This window comes from Camponotus vicinus, unplaced genomic scaffold, assembly GCF_025532165.1.
Source record: "Camponotus vicinus isolate PSW18456_S1 unplaced genomic scaffold, iyCamVici1.0 SCAF_12, whole genome shotgun sequence".
NCBI classification, from domain to species: Eukaryota; Metazoa; Arthropoda; class Insecta; order Hymenoptera; family Formicidae; genus Camponotus; species Camponotus vicinus.
Window position 1 is genome coordinate 15,180,372 of NW_028141948.1, and position 22,341 is coordinate 15,202,712.

At 34.1% G+C, this 22,341-nt stretch overlaps 2 protein-coding genes across 2 annotated transcripts; both read right to left on the reverse strand.

Moving 5' to 3' along the window:
* Nucleotides 1-3,426: 3,426 nt before the first annotated feature.
* On the reverse strand, nt 3,427-11,245 carry LOC145963112 (uncharacterized). The gene is made up of 4 exons (XM_083084778.1): nt 11,178-11,245; nt 10,095-10,153; nt 6,820-6,848; nt 3,427-5,926 (listed from the first exon to the last, which is right to left on the reverse strand). Exons 2-4 carry the CDS (start codon nt 10,117-10,119, stop codon nt 3,725-3,727), a joined length of 2,256 nt encoding a protein of 751 aa, XP_082940904.1. The 5' UTR covers nt 10,120-10,153; nt 11,178-11,245; the 3' UTR covers nt 3,427-3,724.
* Nucleotides 11,246-17,874: 6,629 nt separating this feature from the next.
* Nucleotides 17,875-20,041, reverse strand: LOC145962475 (uncharacterized). The gene is made up of 3 exons (XM_083083531.1): nt 19,991-20,041; nt 18,799-19,190; nt 17,875-18,257 (listed from the first exon to the last, which is right to left on the reverse strand). The coding sequence occupies exons 1-3, from the start codon at nt 20,039-20,041 to the stop codon at nt 17,903-17,905; spliced, it is 798 nt and encodes a 265-aa protein (XP_082939657.1). The 3' UTR covers nt 17,875-17,902.
* Between the last annotated feature and the right edge of the window lie 2,300 nt (nt 20,042-22,341).

The window sequence follows — 22,341 nt, forward strand, 5'->3', positions numbered from 1 at the left end:
AATTAATTTATATGTGAAACCATATAATATATCTTTAAACTAAAAATCAAATTGTAAAAGTATCACGTAAATTGCGTCTGAAATCTTCTCTATCTAATATAATCATCTTTGAATAGAATTCTCTTGATTCGTCAGTTATTCTCATTATGCATAGGAGAGCTTCATTACGTATGTATGCCAATTAACTACACATACGGTAATGATGGTTAAGAGAGAGACGATAGTAGATGGGATACATTTATATACACATACGTACTTTCCCGTAACGAAAATAGTCAACGCTATGTGTCTATAAAGGAATCGGTTCCACTGCGAAAGGTCAAGCCGTAAGTCAGATCTGTTAACAGGTGATCCGTCACTATCGCCGTTCGAATGGTCTACTTTTCGAGCAGGATGGTCCGCGTGCCATCCAAGGTTGCCTTGCGTCACGGACCGGTAATTTCCAGGTGAGAGCGAGCGCGGCGCCTTCTCATTAATTTCCACATTTTTCGCACGATCGTCCGCTTTGCCGTTGCACCAAATATGTAAGAGCGAGACATACATCCGCGGGACCTTCGTCGTAACGCGCTGACGAAACATAATCCGCGATTTACCTATTATGTATTCGCAAAGTAATTCATAATGTATTACGTTAGACATTTTCAATCTGCATCGTGCTTTTATCTTGTAATACTTTGATTACTTCTTAATGCAACGGGAAGAAGATTTACTTGGCACATTATCAGGAAATGGGTCGATGATAGATTTTCTTAAAGTTTCGTGAGTTTAATTTTAGTTACAGAATATTTGATGTGGAGAAGCGTGTACTTGTTCCATATTAATAATTATATAACATTAATAGTTACTGAATGCTTCTTTCAATTAATATTTAATTATAAGTGAATTTGATATCTCTCTTTTGCCAACTGCAAAGACAGTTATCTTCATAACAATAAAACAGCTCGTTTAATTAGTATTAAATTTTAGTATTAATATAGTATTAAATTCGAGAATTAATATAGTATTAAATTTTAGTATTAATTTTAGTATTAATATTAAATTTATCGTTTAATTGACGTTAAAGATACATTTCGAAGCTACGATTCGAGATTTTATGATTTGTTTTCGTTATCGAATCGTTTGTAATGTGGACTTGCTGCAATGTGCAGTACGTTTGCGACGCAGCAATGCCCACAAATTACGTTTCTAATTTGCGCGCGTTGTTAATTAGCCATTGACCTTTGTTATCTTGCTCCAAGGCACGTATTCCGGACCAAAGTTTAATTGGTCCTGCGTATAACTCCTTTCATTACAAACTACAATAGCGGGCGCTTGATTGTACGCGCGATAATACTAAGACCAGTAGAGTCATTGTGCTATTTCGAAGATATACTGATTACACGACGCGCAATACATTTTACGCATCTACTATTTTCATTCGCACCTGACACCCGCGCGCGATGATTAAGTGTCATTTTTCCCCCCTCTCGACGCGTCACGTAGCGCTGAAACAATCCGACGAGAACGATGTGAATAGCAGGATGAGGCATTTCGTACGACCCAGTTACCTATGTCAGACAATTTAAGACGCGTGAACGAACCGCAGAGTATGGTTCTCGCAACGTTTATCTAATATAACGTCACTGCCTTGGGAATCCGCAAAATCATTTGCCCGTCGAATGACTCGGCCCGTCAGAAGACAAAAGTCTCGCCTTATTATGAAATACACGCAACTATAAATCGCGAAACGGTGATCGCACGTAGGCCGCGTATACGAATTTATGTAACCTCCCCCGACGAGCGAACAATTTGAGATGACTAATTATAGTAATGAGGGGAAAGGGAAAGGCAATATGTAGTAACGCATGTGTTACTCGTCTTGTGCGGTTTCAGTAACCCGCGGGACCTATACTGAATAGAGACAACATAATTCTTGCAAAGACGTTTCCTTTATTTCGCGCATAAAATATACATAATGGCATCCCACGTAGGAGTCTCAAACCATTGTTATAAAAATATAGATATATATGTATATATATATTTATTATGTCATGCGATGCTTAATCATATATGACAATGATATGCTTTTTTCTCAAAAAGAGTCAGACCTTTACCGCTTCATTATATTTAGAGTAATTAATTAATAATGTATAGTTTTAAAATACATATTATTTTATCGAACAATTATTGAAAAATAATTATAACACATTTTTTTTATAATTGATAAAAATTCGAAAGAGAAAGACTATCAAATTTTTGTCATAATTTACTTGTAATATTGTGACTAATATTGTGCTTCCGCTTTAAGATACTCAATCTTGAGATTTCTTATATGATATTTTCATAAAAAATATATATACTTATTGCATTTAAATATATTATAAGCCGTTTATAAATTATTCGTTAAGAATATTATTAAGAGTATTATTTGTTATGTGTACTGCTTATAATCCTACAAATATAATATGTACTTGCAGCTCAAATTACAGTAACAAAATAAATCAAGTAATTTATACGTCATGTAATTTATACGTTTCATAATCAATAATGTTGTAAAATATTAAAACATCATTACATTAATATATACCTTAAATATATTATTAATTGTATAATTTTATGTTTAATTTTGTTTACGCAATAAGTACTGTGTTTGCGGTTCTTAGCCATTTTAAATCTTTGCCTACAACAAATTTGTGTTTTAGATATGTATAAAGATAAATATATTTGTAATTGTATTAAAATTGTGTTATTATGACACTTCGTGTAAGACATAATTGCCTTATAAAGTATGAAACTATACATTTGATCTCATGTGTTTGATTACATTTAATAAATTCTTATGTTTCGTACGAAATCTCTTTCAGAATATCCGTGACATCTGTATAACGCCAAGTTCAAGCTCTTTTGATAGTAAGATCGTAAAAGTTATAACATTCATATTTTTATTACAGCTGAATAAATAAATATGTGTTATAATACTTACAAAAAAACTGCATGTATTCAACGTTAGTGTCCTTTTATTAGTTTTGATATAAGTCGATTGATAAAGTCTCTTGCAATATAATAATGATACTATTAATAATTGCACTAGAAATTAATAATTAAGAAGAGAATAAATAAAAATTAATATTTTTAGTCACGATTAATAAGATTTGATTGGACAACGGCAAATACATTCAGCATATATATCTTAATATATTATTCATAATTTTACCATAAGGTTTCCATTAATACTTCCTCTACTTTTTTTTTAATGCAATGTAATATCAAAGCTTAAAGCATTTTTTGCACCAATCGCGACATGTTATTGTATTTATTCTTAATAATAATAAATAAATTGAACTATGTAAATAATATATTGGAAAGTATCATATATTAAAGTTAAATTTTTCTAAACTTATAAAGATACAATTTTATAAGCATTTTTATATAGTTGTTTTTGCACACTCTATTTAATAACTATATAAAGATGCTTAAATTTTGTATAATTGCTAGTAAAATATAAAATATATATTTTTTTTACTAATAACGTTGGGAACAAACAATATAAACTTTTAATTGAATAGATGGAAACCTTAGGATAAGTAAACACAAAAGCAGAATTCGCTATATATTAAAATGAATGCAATACGAATAATCGATACCTAAATTACGCAAGTAAAACTGTACGCATATTTACACATCTCATCCAGCATTAACAACGGTGGGAATCGTCGTTAGATATCGGCTGGAAGTTTAGTTTCGATTATCCAATCCGTGGCGGCAAGTACTCACGATCTGGCTTCGGGGGACCTTGTGGCGGGAATGGTGAACTCGTCCCGATGCCTGGCCCAGTAGGTCCGCTTGGTCCACTTGGAAACGATGGACCGCTCGGTCTACCACTAGGATATCCTCCTGGTCCACTAGGTCCTTGTGGACGACCACCCGGTGTTCCTGGACCTGGGTAGCTCGGCGGTCCAGGAGGTCCTTGAGGCTGGCCACTTGGATATCCTGGAGATGGTCCACTTGGTCCTGGATAACCGGGACTAGGTTCCTGTGGTCTCCCTGAAGGTCCAGTAGGACCAGAAGGTCCCTGAGGTCTTCCAGGATATCCTGGTCCTTGAGGCCCTTGAGGTCCTGATGGTCCTACCGGTGGAGTTAAATATGCGGGTCCTGGACGACCAGATGGGCCTTGAGGTCCTAAGCCTCCCGGTCGTCCTGGAAAACCGCTTGGACCTCCTGGACCCATTGGTCCACTTGGATAACCTGGTCCAGTTGGTCCTGACGGGCCTGAAGGTCCTCCTGGATATGTACCTGGTCCCGAAGGACCTGAAGGTCCTCCTGGATATGTACCTGGTCCTGATGGGCCTTGAGGTCTTCCCGGATATCCGCCTGGTTTTGATGGACCTTGAGGTTCTCCTGGATATTCGCCTGGTCTCGATGGACCTTGAGGTTCTCCAGGATAACCTGGACCACTAGGACGTTGTGATCCTCCCGGATAACCTGGTCCACTTGGAGCACCAGGAGTACCTGGACCTCCCGGATATGTACCAGGTCCAGGAGGTCCTGAAGGTCCTTCAATGCCGGGTCTTTGACCAGGTGTTCCCATAATAGTATGATCGTAAATGTTTTCATTTAAATTATAAAAACTTGGCGCGGAGTTGCAATCAAATTGATTCCACCATACACAGACAAAGTATTGTTGATGGAAAATTGTTCCGTTCGGACAAAGAAAGTCGTAGGTTTTATTATTGGCACATATGTGAAAAACTTGGCACTGAGCTTCCACATCAGCGTAATAACCAGGAAATTGTTGCGCATCGCAACGAAAACTGGTTTCCGGAATTTCACTATATATAGGATAATCGCGACCAGGCTCGCCTGGAATAGCTGAGTAATCACCTTCATCATATGTTCCTTCATCACCATGGGTATATTCCCCAGGTCCTCCAGGTTGGCCAGCAGTTGGTCCACTCGGAAATCCTCCTGGTCTTTGCGGGCCTGGTTTACTTGGAAAACCTTCTGGTCCTTGCGGACCTGGTCCACCTGGAAATCCTCCTGGTTCTTGAGGTCCTGGCCCACTTGGAAATCCTCCTGGTCCTTGCGGTCCTGGACCTTGTGGTCCTGGGGCACCAGGATAACCGCCCGGTGTTAAGCCAGGTGGACTTGGGCCACTCGGATAGCCTTCTGGTCTCTGTCCTCCTGGTTTAGCACTAGGGTAACCGCCGATAGGTGGTCCACCTGGACCTCCAGGGCCACTCGGTCCTGGATATCCACCTGGTCCCTGAGGACCTGGACCACCGCTAGGTCTCTGAGCACCTCCTGGATAGCCACCGCTTGGTCTTCCACTAGGATATCCACCTTCTGGGCCACCAGGCTTCTGCATTCCACCGGGATAGCCTCCAGGAATCTGTTCGGGATATCTTCCGCCTGGTCCTTGTCCGCCCGGTCGTGCACTAGGATAGCCTGGAGTTTCTGGTTGTCCATTACTCGGATATCCAGAAGGTCTTTGCCCTGGAAAACCGCCTGGTGCTTGCCCACTAGGCCTGCCACCAGGATATCCTGTGCTTGGCCCTGTTGGAAATCCTCCTGGTGCACTAGGTCCCGTTGGTGTACCTGGTCCAGATGGATACCCACCTGGGCCTGTTCCTGGACTAGGTCTGCCTGTTGGTTCACCACTCGGAAATGGGATGGAAGGTCGTCCACTAGGGTATCCACCGGAAGGGCCTTGACCAGATGGAAATCCAGGTTGCGCACCTGGTTGCCTACCTGGTTGTGTACTTGGAAATCCTGACGGACCTGATGGATAACCACTCGGCCTTCCTGGTTCTCCAGGTCCTCCAGGGCCAGATGGGTATCTACCGGGCATGCCTGGAAATCCTCCTCCTGGTTTAGTGCCAGGACCTCCTCCTGGACCACCTGGCACAAGTCCATTTGTTGGTCTGGGATAATTATATCCCTCATCAGCCTATATTGATAAACATAGAAGATATATTTTAAATCAAAGAGAGAGGTAATAAGAAATAAAAATAAAATATAAAAAAAAACTTTTTTTGTTAATTGCCTTTCGAAAAGAAACATATAAATAATTATAAAATAGAAATATTACAAGTAATTATAATTATAATTTTTTATAAAACAAAAAATTACAACATTTAGCTAATTAATCAATTACATTTAAAAAGTGCAAATAGAAAAAAATCACATCGTTTATACATTTAAATCAATTTTATTTTATTATTTTATTTATTAAATTTAATTGATATATTATTTGATTAATGTGTTACAAAAAGTATTTTATTAAGTATATTGTTCTCTGTTTTGTGTATACATATATTATATTTATTTTAATATCAAATAACGGTTTATCCGTCTGCTAAGATCACGATACCCTTGAACGATTAAGTATATCAGATTTATAGATTCTGACATCTCTCGAGTTAGAATCGTGCTCGTAAAAAGATCCAAAGGAGCGTCTTTGTATTCTCGATTATTGTGATCATTGTAAAGTTGAAATAATACAGTCACGACCGATTAATGTCAGAATGCTTAAACTTGCGCAACGTAAATGTTATTTCGTGGGAAAAAAAGGAATGAGATATGTCGATCGCGAAAAATTAAAATATGTTTGATATATAATTTATACGAATTATATGAATTATACGATTTATATGAATTTGAGTGCGTCATACTTTTACAAGAATAATGAAGAAACATATGTACAAAATAAAAAGAGAACAGCTTGAATTCATACAGATTAAATTAATTAACTATACAAAATTACGAACTTTTTTAACCTGAGAAAAGTGCTTTTATTTTAAGTTTCTAAATAACATCTATTTAAGAGCGGAAGCAACTTACCAGAGCTGAACGAGCGACAGCCAGCAAGACTGAAACAAATACGAGACAGCATTATTTTCGGGCATGCACTTTGACAAATTGCATGGGTTTTATTTGACACAGTTACATATATTACGACAACTCATTGTAAATCCATCATGGAAAGAATCTTTATTATGACGTCAATTATCTCGAGTGTTAAAGGCTGTCGACGCTGGTAACCGCTGCAATTCGTCGCAGTGAAGAGGTTGCGTGCGAGTCCCACAGAAGAGAAATGTCTTGAAAAATCTCTGACATAACTTCCCGTCTAATTAATTAAGGAGCATTGTCGGGCGCGCTTAGAGTGTAGGCGCGAAGAAGCTGAGTTCTTCGCACGCTTGGCGGTACGTAAATCGTATCAAAAAGCATAAATGAAGAGAGACAAACGCAAAGAGAAGATTCGCGCAAGAGAAAGAAAGAGAAAAAGAGAGAAACGAGCAACACGAATGACGGGCTTTAGAAGTGCGTATGTTTTACGAGATTGTAGAGACTCCCATTTTCGCAATGATACCGTCATTGCTGGTCCGCGGATCACGCAAGCTATTTGTTAAGCAGATACAAAAGTCTGGCCATGCAAAGAGATCCAGATTACAATCTCAAGCTCTATGGAAGTTTAGAAGTTTATATATTCTCTATAAAAAAATAATCAAATCGATTATATTAAAAGTATGATAAGAAAGAAAGGTTTATTTATGAATACATTTTACCTTGGATACTTTTTGCTTTTCAAGTAAATCCTGGTTATGAATTATAAAATAAGACATGCTTTATATCGCTTAATCTCTTACAACATGTAGTAGTACTAGGATGTAATTATTGAAAATAACTTCAATGAATGATGTGAAATATGCAAGGAAATAGTAAAGTGAATTATAAATATCTTGATTAGATTTTTCTGTTATCGCGAGATAAATATCGTTCATAAATAACGTCGTCAATAAATAACTATAATTATTAAATGAATATCTCCCGAGCCAACTTGACGTTGATAAATTAAGATATAATGGGGATTTTACTTCGACGTAGACTGATGTAACTTAGCAAATACGATTGACATGACCTCCATAGCTCAAATAATAATACTGTCATATCGGATTATGAGTAATCTAAAATATCGTTTCGTATCGCGTGCGAAATGCCTTTATTTCCGTATTCAATAACCTATTAATTTAAATATATTGAACTGTGTGAATTGTTTTAATTGTTTGAATAATGAAATATGTGTGATACAATTATTGTAAAATAAATTAAATTTGTGGCGAAAATAATTATTGCAATAAAATATAATTTATGACTACATTGATCATTTTTGACTCATAAATCTCTCCGTAATTTTTATTTTAGCCTCTAAAAAATTGTCAATAAAAGTTTTTTCTGGAATTAATTGTAGAAGCATAAATTTTGTTTTGCAAGTCTTTTTTCATTAATTTTAGATATTTTTCCTCTACCTTCATTCGTCATTAACTTTTATGTGCATAATTTGAGCAGAAGGCTATTTCAAGCAACAATATTGCCGTACCATTATTCGTACATCTTCCTGTTGCCGGTTGATAGCTTCGGTTTTGGTTACCTCGAAACAATGGGGCGGAGATCAAGATGCAGTCCGAACCTCGCGTGATCTACGAAGATAATCCGAGCACGGTACTCGATGCATCGTTTGAGAGGATCTTTGACCGTTACGTGGTTACACTAGCGTTGCACGATCGCGTCAGAGTATTGACGTAATCTGCCCGAAGGGAACTCTACGGCGGAAATAGCTTAACCCTCCCTTGACTATTCTTCGCATCACGAATTTTTCTTATCTAACTTTTTGATAAGAAAAATATTGTACTTATTGTTAAACAGTGTAAGTTAAAGTTTCTACTTTATTTTTTTCAGAAGATGTCAATTCTTATGGATTAATATGATCTATATATGAAATTAAAAATTTCTCGATAACGATATTTATCATTTATCTTTAAAAAATTAAAGAAAAAAAAATTGTCTTATAGTTTTAAATTTGTCTTTTGGTTTTGACTTTTCAAAACTTTGCTTTCTTCATCTTTAGCTCTGTTCATTTTTAAGATTGTTAAGAAAAGAGAAGGCGATAGCAGTTGCGTTAACACGGTACGCTGCATACACTTGACCTTTATTTTAAGTGAGGATCGTAACCGTAAAGGGTGACCCCGTAATACGTAAAAGTGCGCTGGAACAATACCAGTCAGCGGCGCGTTGGCTTATCTCTAATTCGTTTTAATTAGAGGATGTTACGAAAAAATACTGTAGTCCTTGCGCGAAGGACTATCGAAATTTAAAACTCGTCTGGACCGTAACACCGTGGTCGAAACCGAAACGTTGAAAGTATTATGAATTATGAGAGAATCGCGTTTCCATTCTGATAAATATTATTCGTCAAAGTAATTGTTTTGAGAAATAAAATTTCGTTAAAAGTTGTATTTAATTGATGGAAATTTCCTGACATATTCTTGTTTATCATTTACGAGTTATTATTATAACAATATTAACAATCTATCTATTTCTTCATTTTTAGAAAAAATAATTTAAAATCATGTATGAAAAGTTTAATAAAATATAAATATTATTTTTAATTTATACGAAAATGAAATGTCTGTTTTATAAACAGAAGAATGTAATCTCTGTTCTTCATTTATTATCAGAGTATATAAAATAACATATATAATTGGTATAACATGTAAACTTATTTTCATATTGTCACATTCGCGATAATCGTTCGTACATGTACATTTTCTCCTGCTTTTCCACATTTTTCTCTAATGATTTACAGTCGCGCTACGAAGACAATATCCAAGCATTGTCAAAGAATGCCATACTGATTGCGTGTCATATAATAGTGTGTATGAGAGCTTATACGGCACGATAATTCGATGAACAGAAGGTAAAGTTAGTATAGGATTGCTTAACAATTGCTTGGAAACTTTTCATCTCCTTCGATTATCGAGACGAAGGTTATACTTGACGTTGGGACACGTCACAAATTACGAACTTTCTTTTCTCTATTCTCGACACTGCAATCTCTGCTAATCTTTCTGTTTTCTCCAGAGAAAAACCGACGGATATTGCCGCCGTAAGTTCTTGCGTCGCTTTTTGTTAGCTCGTCTCATGTGCTTATTCGGTCATACGCTAACGTAACAACTCGGCTATTGCATGAGATAATTATATGAAATGAATATATGATGAGATGAAACTGTGTGATTAAGTCGAATTCAATATCCCAATCAATAACAATTTGATCTTACCGATCCAGAACAAGCGTAGCCGCATGTTTACTGGCGCAAGCACCCTCAAGTGGGCGAATCTGAAAGATGCAATCATCGATTAATTTATTCTATATCTAGCTAATATACGAAAATGTTGAGAAAAATAAATATAATTATATTTAAGAGCCCGCAATAATTTTAAAATATGTACATACATATGTTTATGTAACAAGTAAATTTTGTTTTGAGATACATCTTGATCAGAAATATAATTTATTTTATATACATAATATTTCTCTTTGCCAAAAATCACCAAGTGATTTTTAATATCACTATATATAAAACAAATAATATAATAAAAAGTAATAGCATTAAGTCTTAATACTTTCGTACTACTTATCAAATTGTTCAATTTTTTTATATAAAAATTAAACAAATATCAAAATAACAAAAGAAAAAAATTAAAGAATTAACATTTATAAGTGTACTTTTCTATATGCGTAAAATACAGAAATTGTGTGCAAATGATGTATGCTTGTAGAAAGAAAGAAGTAGAGAAATTTCGATTCTAATCAATGCAAATTTAATATAACAATATTATCACAACAGTATTAAAAGCAAAAATTTTGATCATTCATGCTTCTCATGTTTTTGAATTTTTCATATATCGACTGTCGGAAGTATTTATGTTTTCCGCTACTATAACTCACGTCGTCTGTTTCTGTATTCTGTTTACGGTATTCAGGGGTTGATTTATTAAATACGTTTACAAGAAAGAAGATAGAACTTTAAAAGATACGCTCAAATAGAAATCACTGACCGTGCTACTTTAATACATTACGATCGTTCCTTTTCCGATCTCCCTCGTACATGGAGATTCAGAACCTTCGTCGGGTCATTCGTGCGTGTTATCGGTGCCACGTTGAAGTACGCGTATAAAGATGCATGAGATAGGAAAAATGTGATACCGAACTCGGAGTACTCGAAGTGAACACTGGCTCGGATCCGAAAAAGGATCCAATTTGTGCGACAGACGCGCAAGAACTCGCGAAATCGGGGCAACAGACAAAAACGCGATCGTCATGTCTTAGGGGGATGAAATGGTGTCGTGTGCAGACTCACCCAACCGATCCGTACGTACAAAACACACCGCAGTGCTGAGGTAAGTCGAGACAGTGACTGATGGTGGAAGTAACTTCGTCGGCATATATATCCTTGGATAGCACCCCGAGTGCTGATACGCCCCCACCAGGGATGCTCTGGCGCTCATCCTTCGACCTCCTCCAGATCGAGCCCCCTTTTTTTTTCTCTGTTCCTCGGGATGCGAGGTGGGGAACCACGCGAAACCGCGAATAACGATGGGATTGATCCTTTCGCGCGGTCATCTGTACTTCTGGAAATCGTAGGAGAGACGAGGACGCTGCTTCCGTACTCTTTGACCTTTCCCATCAAATTTTAAGAGAAGTGTATCACAATTTCTCGTTATTATATTATAATGTAGAATTTGTTCGATCAATTTGTAGGTTAATAAAAAAAGAATTTAAATCTTTAAGATGCGACATCTCTCTCTCTTGTCATTATTAATAATTCTTATAAATACTTTATATCTTATTAAAAATTCTTATGAATACTTTATAAATTCTGTGTACCTAACATTCTAATAATAATTAATAATAATTAATAAATAATAATTAAATATTTATAATTACATAATTTAGAATAAAGTACGAACCATGTTAAAATGTTCAAATAAAAATGTCGGATGTGATCTTTTCGAAGCATGTGATTACCTAAAATAAATATTGGCAGGTTGGATCTCAAAAAGCGGGGATGGATCTAGCGCGGGCTCATCATAAACAGTACGCCATCCGTGGAACGACCTCACGACGTAAGTGACCCGCTGCGGGACCGAAGGGGGCCTCCTCTAGAGGGGGGTTCTGAACGGGGGATCTCGCGAAGATGAGCAGCTCGTGGGAGGCCGGGGTTAGTGAAAGTGAAATACTGCAAGTAGAGTAACGTCTACTGGAGTGCCGTGTATTTCACGTTGCTCTAGCTAGCGGTGTGGATCGTCGTAGAGGAGGAAGATTGAGGAGATCGTGAGGATGTCTTTGCATCTCGATTCACTTGTTTGCCTAGGTAAAAAAGATGCACGCCAATTTTGTGGTTATCTTTTAACTGGCTCAACCAGAATTTATACTTTGCTTCTCTTTCATTAGTAGATAAATATAAATACATCAAATAAGAAGTAGGGAGAGAGAGAGAGAGAGAGAGAGAGAGAGAGAAAGAGAGGGAAAGAAAGAAATTGTATCATTCAAAATGTTTTCCTCTTTCTCTTTTATTTTTTTTAGAAATATTCTATGCAAATTTATGATAAGATTATAAAAAAACGTTATCAATGTTATATAATTTTTAAAAACAAAGTTAAGAGCGTGATTTTTTCAATTTTCTCAATTCTATGCTTATCAATTTATGCATTATATATCTGGGAATATAAATTAAAATATACCTTAAAATATTATACATTTTTAGTGTTATTTTAAATGTAATCACACACACACAATATTATATTAAAATTTATATTATATTTTTATTTATTTTTTGAAATAAAATTATCATTAAATATAAAAGGCAAACTATGAAAAAAAATTCTTACTTTGATTTTTGTTAACAAATAAGTATAATAATTTTTTTTCATTATAGTATAAAATATAGTGTTCAAATTATAACAATTACAATTTATAAGTATTATCTTTTGTTTTTACAATTATATTTGAAATAATATATAATAATATATAATATGATATTATTTAAAATAATATATATGGTATATTAATAATTTTAATAGCTAAAAGTTATTATGTAAAATAAAATATAAAAATCTTACAAAAAAAGAAAAATTTTTGTAGGTTTTTATTTTTTATTTATTATTAATTTATACAAAAATACTTTAAAAATTCTATTGCATTCCGTAAATAATTAAAGTAATTGAATACGTAAAGCTGTATAGGTACGATTATTTTTCCTCTGAATTTTTGCTTCTGATCAAAGAAAGATGTATTCCCTAATAAATAATACATGATATCGGAAAACTGTAGAGAATAATACCCTTCGACAGAAAAGATCACAAACGCTCTTGCAACGTAAAAAGTCTTTTGCTTTGTTTTCCATTCGAGATGTCGAGGCTATCTTCTAAGGAATTATTAGAAGGGCAATAGAATAGATCGTACTAATTTTTTCAGACTTTGTAATAGGAAGAGAAAAGAGCAAATCAAATTTAGAGCACTCTGCTCAAAGTGCATCAAGAATTCCTATTACATGATTGAAAGGAAAAGAAAATTAATTAAAAAATAAATACACAAATCTTTTAAAAAGAAATTAATACAAAAATTTGCATATATTATTTATTAAATAATAATTTATTATTTATTAAAAATATATATAATAATTGAAAGCAATTATCTTGTATATATATGCATACGTATGTATCGATGATCGATTCAATTTATTATTATCTCCTCGATAAATTTTTAGGAGACCTACTTTCGTTCGGCTAATCTCTCATATGACCTCCCCTAAGATGACGCAGCGCGCTCCATCGCCGTCAAAGGATCGGGCACTTCAGATTCATAATCGGCCTGCATCATCGCGTAATCATCATCGAACGTTCATAGTGACACGACGTGTCTTCGCATGTCTTCCTCTTCGGGGCTTTCACCGCAGAGCGCGAGTTACTGCATCGTGCGTGGGCGGCATAAAGATTGTCGGCGCGAATCTCACACGTCAGTGAGACAAAAGCGGGTATCAATATCAATTGTGTTTCTCGCGCGCGCAATCCTACGTAATCCCAACATACGGTCTGATTTATTCTTAATCCCCGTGTATAATGCCATTCACGTACGTGTTGACATCAAGTTAGCAGTGATCAGAATCAGCGAGTCCTCGGACGATGGCATCTTGATATAGCTATTTGCTAACGTATCTTACAGACGGGGATAGAATTTCAGTTTACAAAACCTCGAGGGTTCTAGATGCGAGCCCTCGAGGCGAATATCCCCACTTGCCCCTTCAACTCCGCGATTTCTTGCTTGTACTGTAAAAACCAGTTTAGTTGCATTAAATGTTACACCATCATCAAGTACTTGTAACTGTAGAGATTCTTTATGTACAGGTCATAAATTTAGAAATTAATTTAATGATTTTCTACTTAGTAATAATCCTATTTTTAATCACTAGGATTAGACTTATGATATTAAACAAAAGCTGCTATTCTGCTTGAGCTTTAAGATTACTTAGCTTTAGAATTAAAAAATTATTGTTATATAGTTATATTGTTATAGCATTTTTTAAATTTACATTGAAATAGATTTAAAAGTTTGAATATTAAGAAGTATTATTTTCATTTTTACAAAGCAATAAGACTTGCGACATTTATCAATGGTCCAAGAGTTTAGTATAGAAAGGCTCCAATCGTATTAGCTAGCTCGTCTTTTCTAAGATCTGTCAGCGATTTAATACGATTGCAATAATCACTTACGCATTGCAAAACCACATCCATTCCACTAGAACTAATCATTAATGAAGTCTAGCGATTGGTTATATTAGAATTCATCTATATATATATTTTATGAATATTTTAAGAGTTCTTTTACATTTGTGACATATAAACAGTTTTAATGTCATAAAACAAAAAATTGATTACCATTATTATAATTTATTGCAGCAGTGTCCAATCCATTCGCCACTCGCCGCTATGACGAATAAGATCTTATTGTGGCAAGTGTATGAATATTTATGTACATCTATACATATGAATTAATTATAATTTTTAAATTATATTTTCACACTTATGCACACAAATAAAATACGTATAATAATATAATATGTTTTTGCAGTTTTTTTCACAGTAAGATGTCTAATTTCAGGACTGAAGAAGAAGAAAAAAAACTTTTAAAAAATATATTGCGTTTAAATAAATAATCTTTGTGATATTATTTTAATTATTATTCATATTTTTAATAAAAATTTTTTATTAATATTAATATTGAAAATGTGAAACCCACGACGTGTTTTTTCCCTTAATATTTGTCTTATAATAATGGGAAATACGGAAAAAGAAAATCTATAAATGTAATTAGCGTGGAATTTCTATATAACACTTCTTCGGAGACTGTGCATGATGCTTCTCTGTGATAATTACATCAAATTTGTTCTCACGCGCGCGAGACTTCAATCGTGCTTTCCGCACTGCATTTGGTTCCCTCGCAAAACATGCTCGGAATGTGTGCGCGCTTATTGTATTATGTATAACATCGACACAATTGTCTCACGACCCGCAACTGGAGCTCTCCCAAGTGAGAAGAACCGGTTAAGCCATTTTGTATCATCGATAAATAATTTCCATTAGTAAAAAAAGGGAGGGTAATGATCTCCGGCAGACGTTACAAAATCTCAAAGCGATTTATTGCAACAAATCAATCACATTAATCCTAGAAAGAATTACAATTACGACATAATCGTGAGAAAATCTCGAGACAGTAAACGTGTAATATTATATTCGAATGTCCTGTCGTCATTAAACTTGATCAAAATTAGGGCAAGTAAAGCAGAAAGATCTGAATTATATCAGTAATCGTCTATTTCTCTTAACAATTGCATCACATCAGTAACGGATCATTTGAAATGAAAGACAGGTTGTCCTTGTCATCTTGTATCCTCCTTTTTTATAATTACTTTATATTGTACAGATCATGCACACACATACACACGCATCATGGTTGCTGATTGAACTTTGTAATAATCAAGGAAGAATATTGAGATAACTGTAGTATGTGATAATTGATGAATTTATATTCATAGGAATTCTGCCATACGTAAGATAAGTACTTAAAAAAATGTAAAAGAGAAATAAAAATAGCATCATTCTCTTTCTATTTTCTGTATTTTCCTATAAAAATAATACTCGAATCATTAAAAACATAAAGATTGTTTTAGCATACTAGTATGTTATTTTATTTGTGAATAAAAAACATCGTTTCATTAAAAAAAGACCAACAAAAATTAGTTTCTCTTAGCAAAGCATATGTTTTATTATGTTGATCGACTAGATTATGATAAACATCAAAACAGAATTTCTACAATGGTAATTAAGAATAAAGCCCCTTTACTTAGGAATTGTTAATTTGTCTTGCATTTCATAACTTTAGAAGCTATTATTGCTTCATAGTTTGCGCAAATTGTAGTTAACAAACCGTCTTTAGCAGGTGTACGTTAAGTTAACTGCTTTTATAAGTTCTATTATACGCATAGTGTAAACATCTTTTGCATATTTCTCACTGTTCTCTAATGAGAGATTTTTCAAACTACTTTCCGATCGCGCGGCAAGCACTTAGTGCGCAATTTCCTGTAGAACGAGATGTTCAATCAAGGTCGTTGAAATCCATCTTTTTGATTGATGTTATTCAGTGTGCATTGCGTATTTGCGAGAGAATCGTGAAACGTGTATGATTATCACAATATGGAGAATTCATGCAATAGGCATATGTGTCATAATTGACACATGTCTGTTGCACGTCTACGTCATCGTTCGAAATCTATGAATAAGAAGCATTCAAGTTGGGATCCGTGAGAATATAAGACTAAGGGGATGCGCTTACATCCGTGAATCACGATCGACCTTCGTGCGAACGATCGTTAAGCCGTTTTAATCTTAGCTCTTAACCGAAGCGATGTAGTGGACAGATATATATTTTAGAAGATCGCGTACTCTTGTATCTCTCATCGAGATCGATAGTAAGTACTCGCGAAACGTTTGCCCCTTTTGCTTTCAGAAATCGGGAAATATCAAAGACGTAAAGAAACACAAGCCGTATCTTCTACTTGCATCATCGTTTATTCATCGCACGTTTATCGATGATGGGAGCCCTTCCTTCGTTCATAAATCGTGATATTATAAGCTGATGTTGTCTTAAATGTAGCTCGACCGCATCTACACCCGCAAAAGTACGAGAGGATTAAATAGATTGCTTGTGTTGGAGAAATCCATTTAACGCCAAACAAGGAGAAATCCAAGACGAGAAGTCTATTAAGCATTTAATATTAATTCTCATAATTCGTTGAGTTCCTACAAAATTTTACAATTACTTACTATTGTAAGTTTTTAAATTGTACTTTTATTTTGTACATGGCATTTGTGTGTACGTAATAATTAATAGTGTGATTAAAAAGATAACAATCTCTTTCCTCAAAATAAGTCTGTTTCAGAAAACACATCTACATTTTAAATAATTTGTAATTAAAATTTGATTTTCTCCCTCTTCCTCGTCAATCAATCACATACTTTTAAATATTATCATGTTTTGTACATATAGCTGGTTATTTAAAACGATAGAACGAACTAAAGAGCACGACTTGGTAAAGCACGACTCTATGTCTGTTAACTGGTGCAGCAAAATCCTGAGGAAAGCAGAATCCTCAAACAGGATTTTGCTGAAGTTTCATGGTTGTGCAATTTCATTACATATTACTGTTACTCTCTTCTTCCCTTTCCCTTTCTCTTTTCCTTTTCTTACATATTTTATAATAATTTAAAAAAAAAATTAATTTTTAAGTCAGTTGTGTTTTGCTATACTTCAAAAACTACAAATCGTTTTATTAATAAAGTAGTAAAGCTTTTGATCAAATTGAATTAATAATCATGTGACAAAAAAAGCTTTTTCAAAAATAACAAAGAAATAGTGACAGATCCCAATTGTACAATTAATTTAGAAAATGCTATTTATTAATGTAATTCGCATGTTTAAAATATTAAATATGACATACATAGCACACGTTTCTTATCACGACGTTATCTAGTTGCGGGATGCAGGTAGGTAAACGTTAGCTGGTGTCGCAAAGTTGTTCCTCGTCGCTTGTTTGTCAAATTCACCACCGACGATCGTGTAATTCAATTTCTGCGAGGAATTGCTATAACGAGTGTTTGTGTTCGGCAAAAATTTAGGGAAAAATTTAGGTGGAAGAATCCTTCTCGCAGGTGCTTCATAAAAAGGTTTTCCAGTGAAATGCCAATTTTGATTGTAACGAAATGGTGCGTCGTTTTTGTTCCATCTTTGCCAATTGTATTTATTCCAAGATCCAGCTTCAATGTTATAGCCACGCTGATAATAATCTCGGAAGAACTTCTTTTCAGGAGCTACTTTGATGCGTCTTTATTGTGAAAGAATAGAGGAATAATTAGCAGATTAATAAAACTAATAGTGTAGAAAAAAAGAGCGTAGAAAAGTAGATCAAATGCAAATAAAAGGCGTATAAAAGTTCCAAGTTACGTGGTATTTAAAGCAAGCCTCAGCAAAAAAGTGGCAGCAACAAAAATAATATATTTTAAATAAATTTAGATTAATGTGTGATGTTTGCATATTTATATATAACTATCGGATCGTATCTTCTTAGGTATTACTATTCAACGGTGAAAACTGAAAGCGGAGGAGTTTGATCACACTTTCCTGTACGAATGAAATTATTATTAAACGGGCTGCGTGCGACTTTTATCGCCTTATTTTATTATGAAATAATTCAGCGTTGAGGAGAACGTTGAAAGAAATGTTGCCGCAACATTTTTCGTACATACTTAACCCGCGAGAGATAAGAAGATTATGTCCGATTATGCAATCGCATGCGAATACCGTGCGCGGACGCACAGTAGATAGGTACGTATTTTGAACAATTCGTTACATAATGCGTGGCTCACCTATCAGTTTCCTCCATTGCTTTTGCAACTGCCTCGTTAATGGAGTAGAAACTTTGAGCGCGAGAGCAATCCACGGTGTTCCACCACGCGCAAACCAGTCTCTCCTGATTGAATAACGTACCGTTCGGACAAAGGAACGAGTCTTTACGATCACCGTGTTGACAGATGTGGAAAGCCTGACAGTCAGTCTCAGGGTCGGCATAATAACCCGGATGTGGTTGCTGTTCGCATTCGAATCGCGTCCACGGAACTTGGCGGAAGATCGGATAATCTATCCCAGCTACACCGGGAATTTCATTGTCGCCTGATTGATAGCGCGGATATTGGTAGCTGTATCGTCGGTTGTAAAACAATCGCTCCTTGTGTCGTACATACGGATATCTTTCGCATGCCTAGTATATATTAAGAGAATATATATTTATTGATAAATATAATATTTTGTATATACAGGGTGTCCCGAAACTAACACTTGATATTTTAAAGGCAGATTCTCTGGCCAATTTAAAAACGATTTTTCCTCAGCGAAAATGTCACGGCACTAATAGTTTTCGAGTTATAAACGATTGAAAATAAAGGGTTTTTCGCAAACTAAGGCTTATGGGAATAAAATATTAATAAAGTCACATTCTTTAGTTAATTTTAGGTAGAGTTTACTTTAATAGAATTTTAATTTAAGGCTTAGTTAGAAAGATACATGATGATAAAAATTGGAAATATGCAAAAAATAATGATCTCCCTCGACATTTTCGCTGAGGAAAAATCGTTTTTAAATTGGCCAGAGAATCTGCCTTTAAAATATCAAGCGTTAGTTTCGGGACACCCTGTATAACATTATATGCAAATATAATCTATATTTAATACATGTACATGTATATTTATTAAATTATAAAGCTTTTGCGAATCCAAGAGAAACGTTAGAGATAAAGTCTCGCTTAGTTTTAATCGAATGTTTTTTTAATAAAAATGTTAAAACACTGATACTCTAAATTTAGAAGCAAAAAAATTCAATTTTTCTTTTATTTAAATATCACAGTTCTTGAATTAAATGGAATCTTGTTCTCGCCTTGTTTCGCAAACAAATTTTATTTTAATAAAGTTTTAATTGCTAAATTTGATTACCAAATTATATCTAATATTAATAATAACTCTGCAAGTTTATGCAACTTTTATTAAAAAAAGATTGGATACGTACTATGCAATTTGCGAGGGTGAACATAAGAATCAATCCTAGCTTGAATTCCATAATCTTCAGCTAGCAAAGTCGAATCAAAAAATGAACGCGATCTTGATACATTTCTCGGTCTTTATATAGAAATGTGAATTCGAGTACACGAGGTTATTTCTCATTCAAAACGGCGTATCCTTCGATCGAATAGATAAAACGACGAAGGTAATCTGTATTTCAGTAATTAAAAATGGTGTAACAAAGCGAAGAATCATCCTCATCGATGTGCAGCGGCTGAAAATACAATTCTTGATCTAATCTTACAGGATGTTGAAAATAAGCACTATTCCTGTTAAATCAAAGTTATTCGCAATGATTAATTCGAGCTATGTCACATCACTTTATCTTAATATATGCAGGGATGGGAAAGTTACTTTTTAAAAGTAACTCGTTACCGAGTAAGAAAAGTAACTCGTTACCGTTATTAGTTACTTATTTTTAAAAGTAACTAGTTACCGTTACCGTTACTTCAAAAGTAACGATTCGTTACTTTTCCCGTTACTTTTAATGTTAAAACAAGATAGAATTAAATAAAAAATTTATTTTGGTAATATTTTTTATTAAAATATTAATAAAAGCAACAAATTTTTTATTTTAAATTTACAAAACCGTAAAAAATTTAAAGAGATATAGATTTTAAAGCACTTAACATGTAACTTCACATGTAAATAAAAAAATTTTAATTTCTATTAAATTTATAAATACAGCTAAATTTACATTCTTTTTGTGCTCTTGTCCGATATTACGTCAAACTTAAAAGCTGGCCAATCACATCCATTCCTCAGAAGAATGGAATAACTGTGATTGACCAATGATGTCATTAATCGCTCTCAGAAGTGTCTGTGAGCTGACCCGACAATCTACGAATTTTAAAAAAATACTAAGAGTTCTGATAGCACTTTTCATAGTTTTACAGTTCCTTGTAAAAATTAAAAAGAGTTCCTTATATTAAACTTCGCAAATCTATCACGACACTCTTCCCTCTAAAGTATCAAAACGCGTTGAATATTATTCTTTTTAGCAAGAGTTCCCTATAGTTCTGCTATAGTTTAGCCTATATATTTCAGATCGATATTCCAAAAATTAATAATTTCTTATGAATTTTTAATGTTCTTGACCAGCATGACATTTAGTAAAAATGTGTCGCGCTGATGTTTTTCCGTAGTTTTAACGGCAGTTCTGGATAGTTCTATAAAAGTTCTATTCTTTAGAAACATTTTTTACGCAGAGTTCTGACCATTTACTATTTTTTTAAACAATTTTTTACAATTACCCAGCACGACACTTTCCCTCTAAAGTACTAAAACGCGATGAAAATTAAATAAATAATTATTTATATATATTTTGCTTCGCAAAATTAGCACGACATTTTTTCGATTTCGATTTTTTAATATAAGGAATGCGGAACTCTTTTTAATTTTTATCAGAAACTGTAGAAACTATGAAAAGTTCTATCAGAACTCTTAGTATTTTTTTGAAATTCGTAGATTGTCGTGCCAGCTTCACAGACATCTCACAGAGCAATAAATTTCATCCGAAGTATTATCGAATTTTATATGAATGTCGGTCGATGACTAAAAATTGAATATGACAGAAATACGATGTCATAAGTATTTTCAAAATATAAAAAGTAACGGTAAAAGTAACTGTTAAATTCGTTATCGTTACTAAAAAAATGTAACTACGTTATCGTTACAGTTACAGAAAAAAAATGTAACGCCGTTACCAGTCCGTTACCAAAAAAAAGTAACTATAACGGTAACGATGTTACAAGTAACGCGTTACTTCCCAACCCTGAATATATGTATACATTTTATACAATTCCTGTCAGTTTTTTCTTTTAACTTTTTGCTCCAAAATTCTTATAACTTTTATTTTATTAAATTTGATTTTCTGATAAAAAGTTATATTATATCTAGATTTTTAAGATAGTTTCTTGTACACTCAAGAAATTTTATCTTGATATAATTCGAATTGCGCGTGTTGTTTACTAAATGCAAAGAAGAGTGAGCATTCGGTACTTTTTTGCTCGTAAATTGCGTAGCATATATCTAATATTTTTGCAGCATAAATTTTTACAAAGTTTTTACAGTATTAATTTTATTATTAATATTAGACTAATTTAGCAACTAAACTGACAAGTAAAATTCGTGAGAATTGCTTACCAGCAGAGGAAAACTTGAGATCAGCAATCGCCCGGCATTCGATGATCATCAACTGGCAGACCAGGTTACCATCAGTTGTATTTAGTGCATAATAAAAATTATCGTTATGTATACTATTTAATCGTGAAGAAAATTTACCCACAGCTGGCCGTT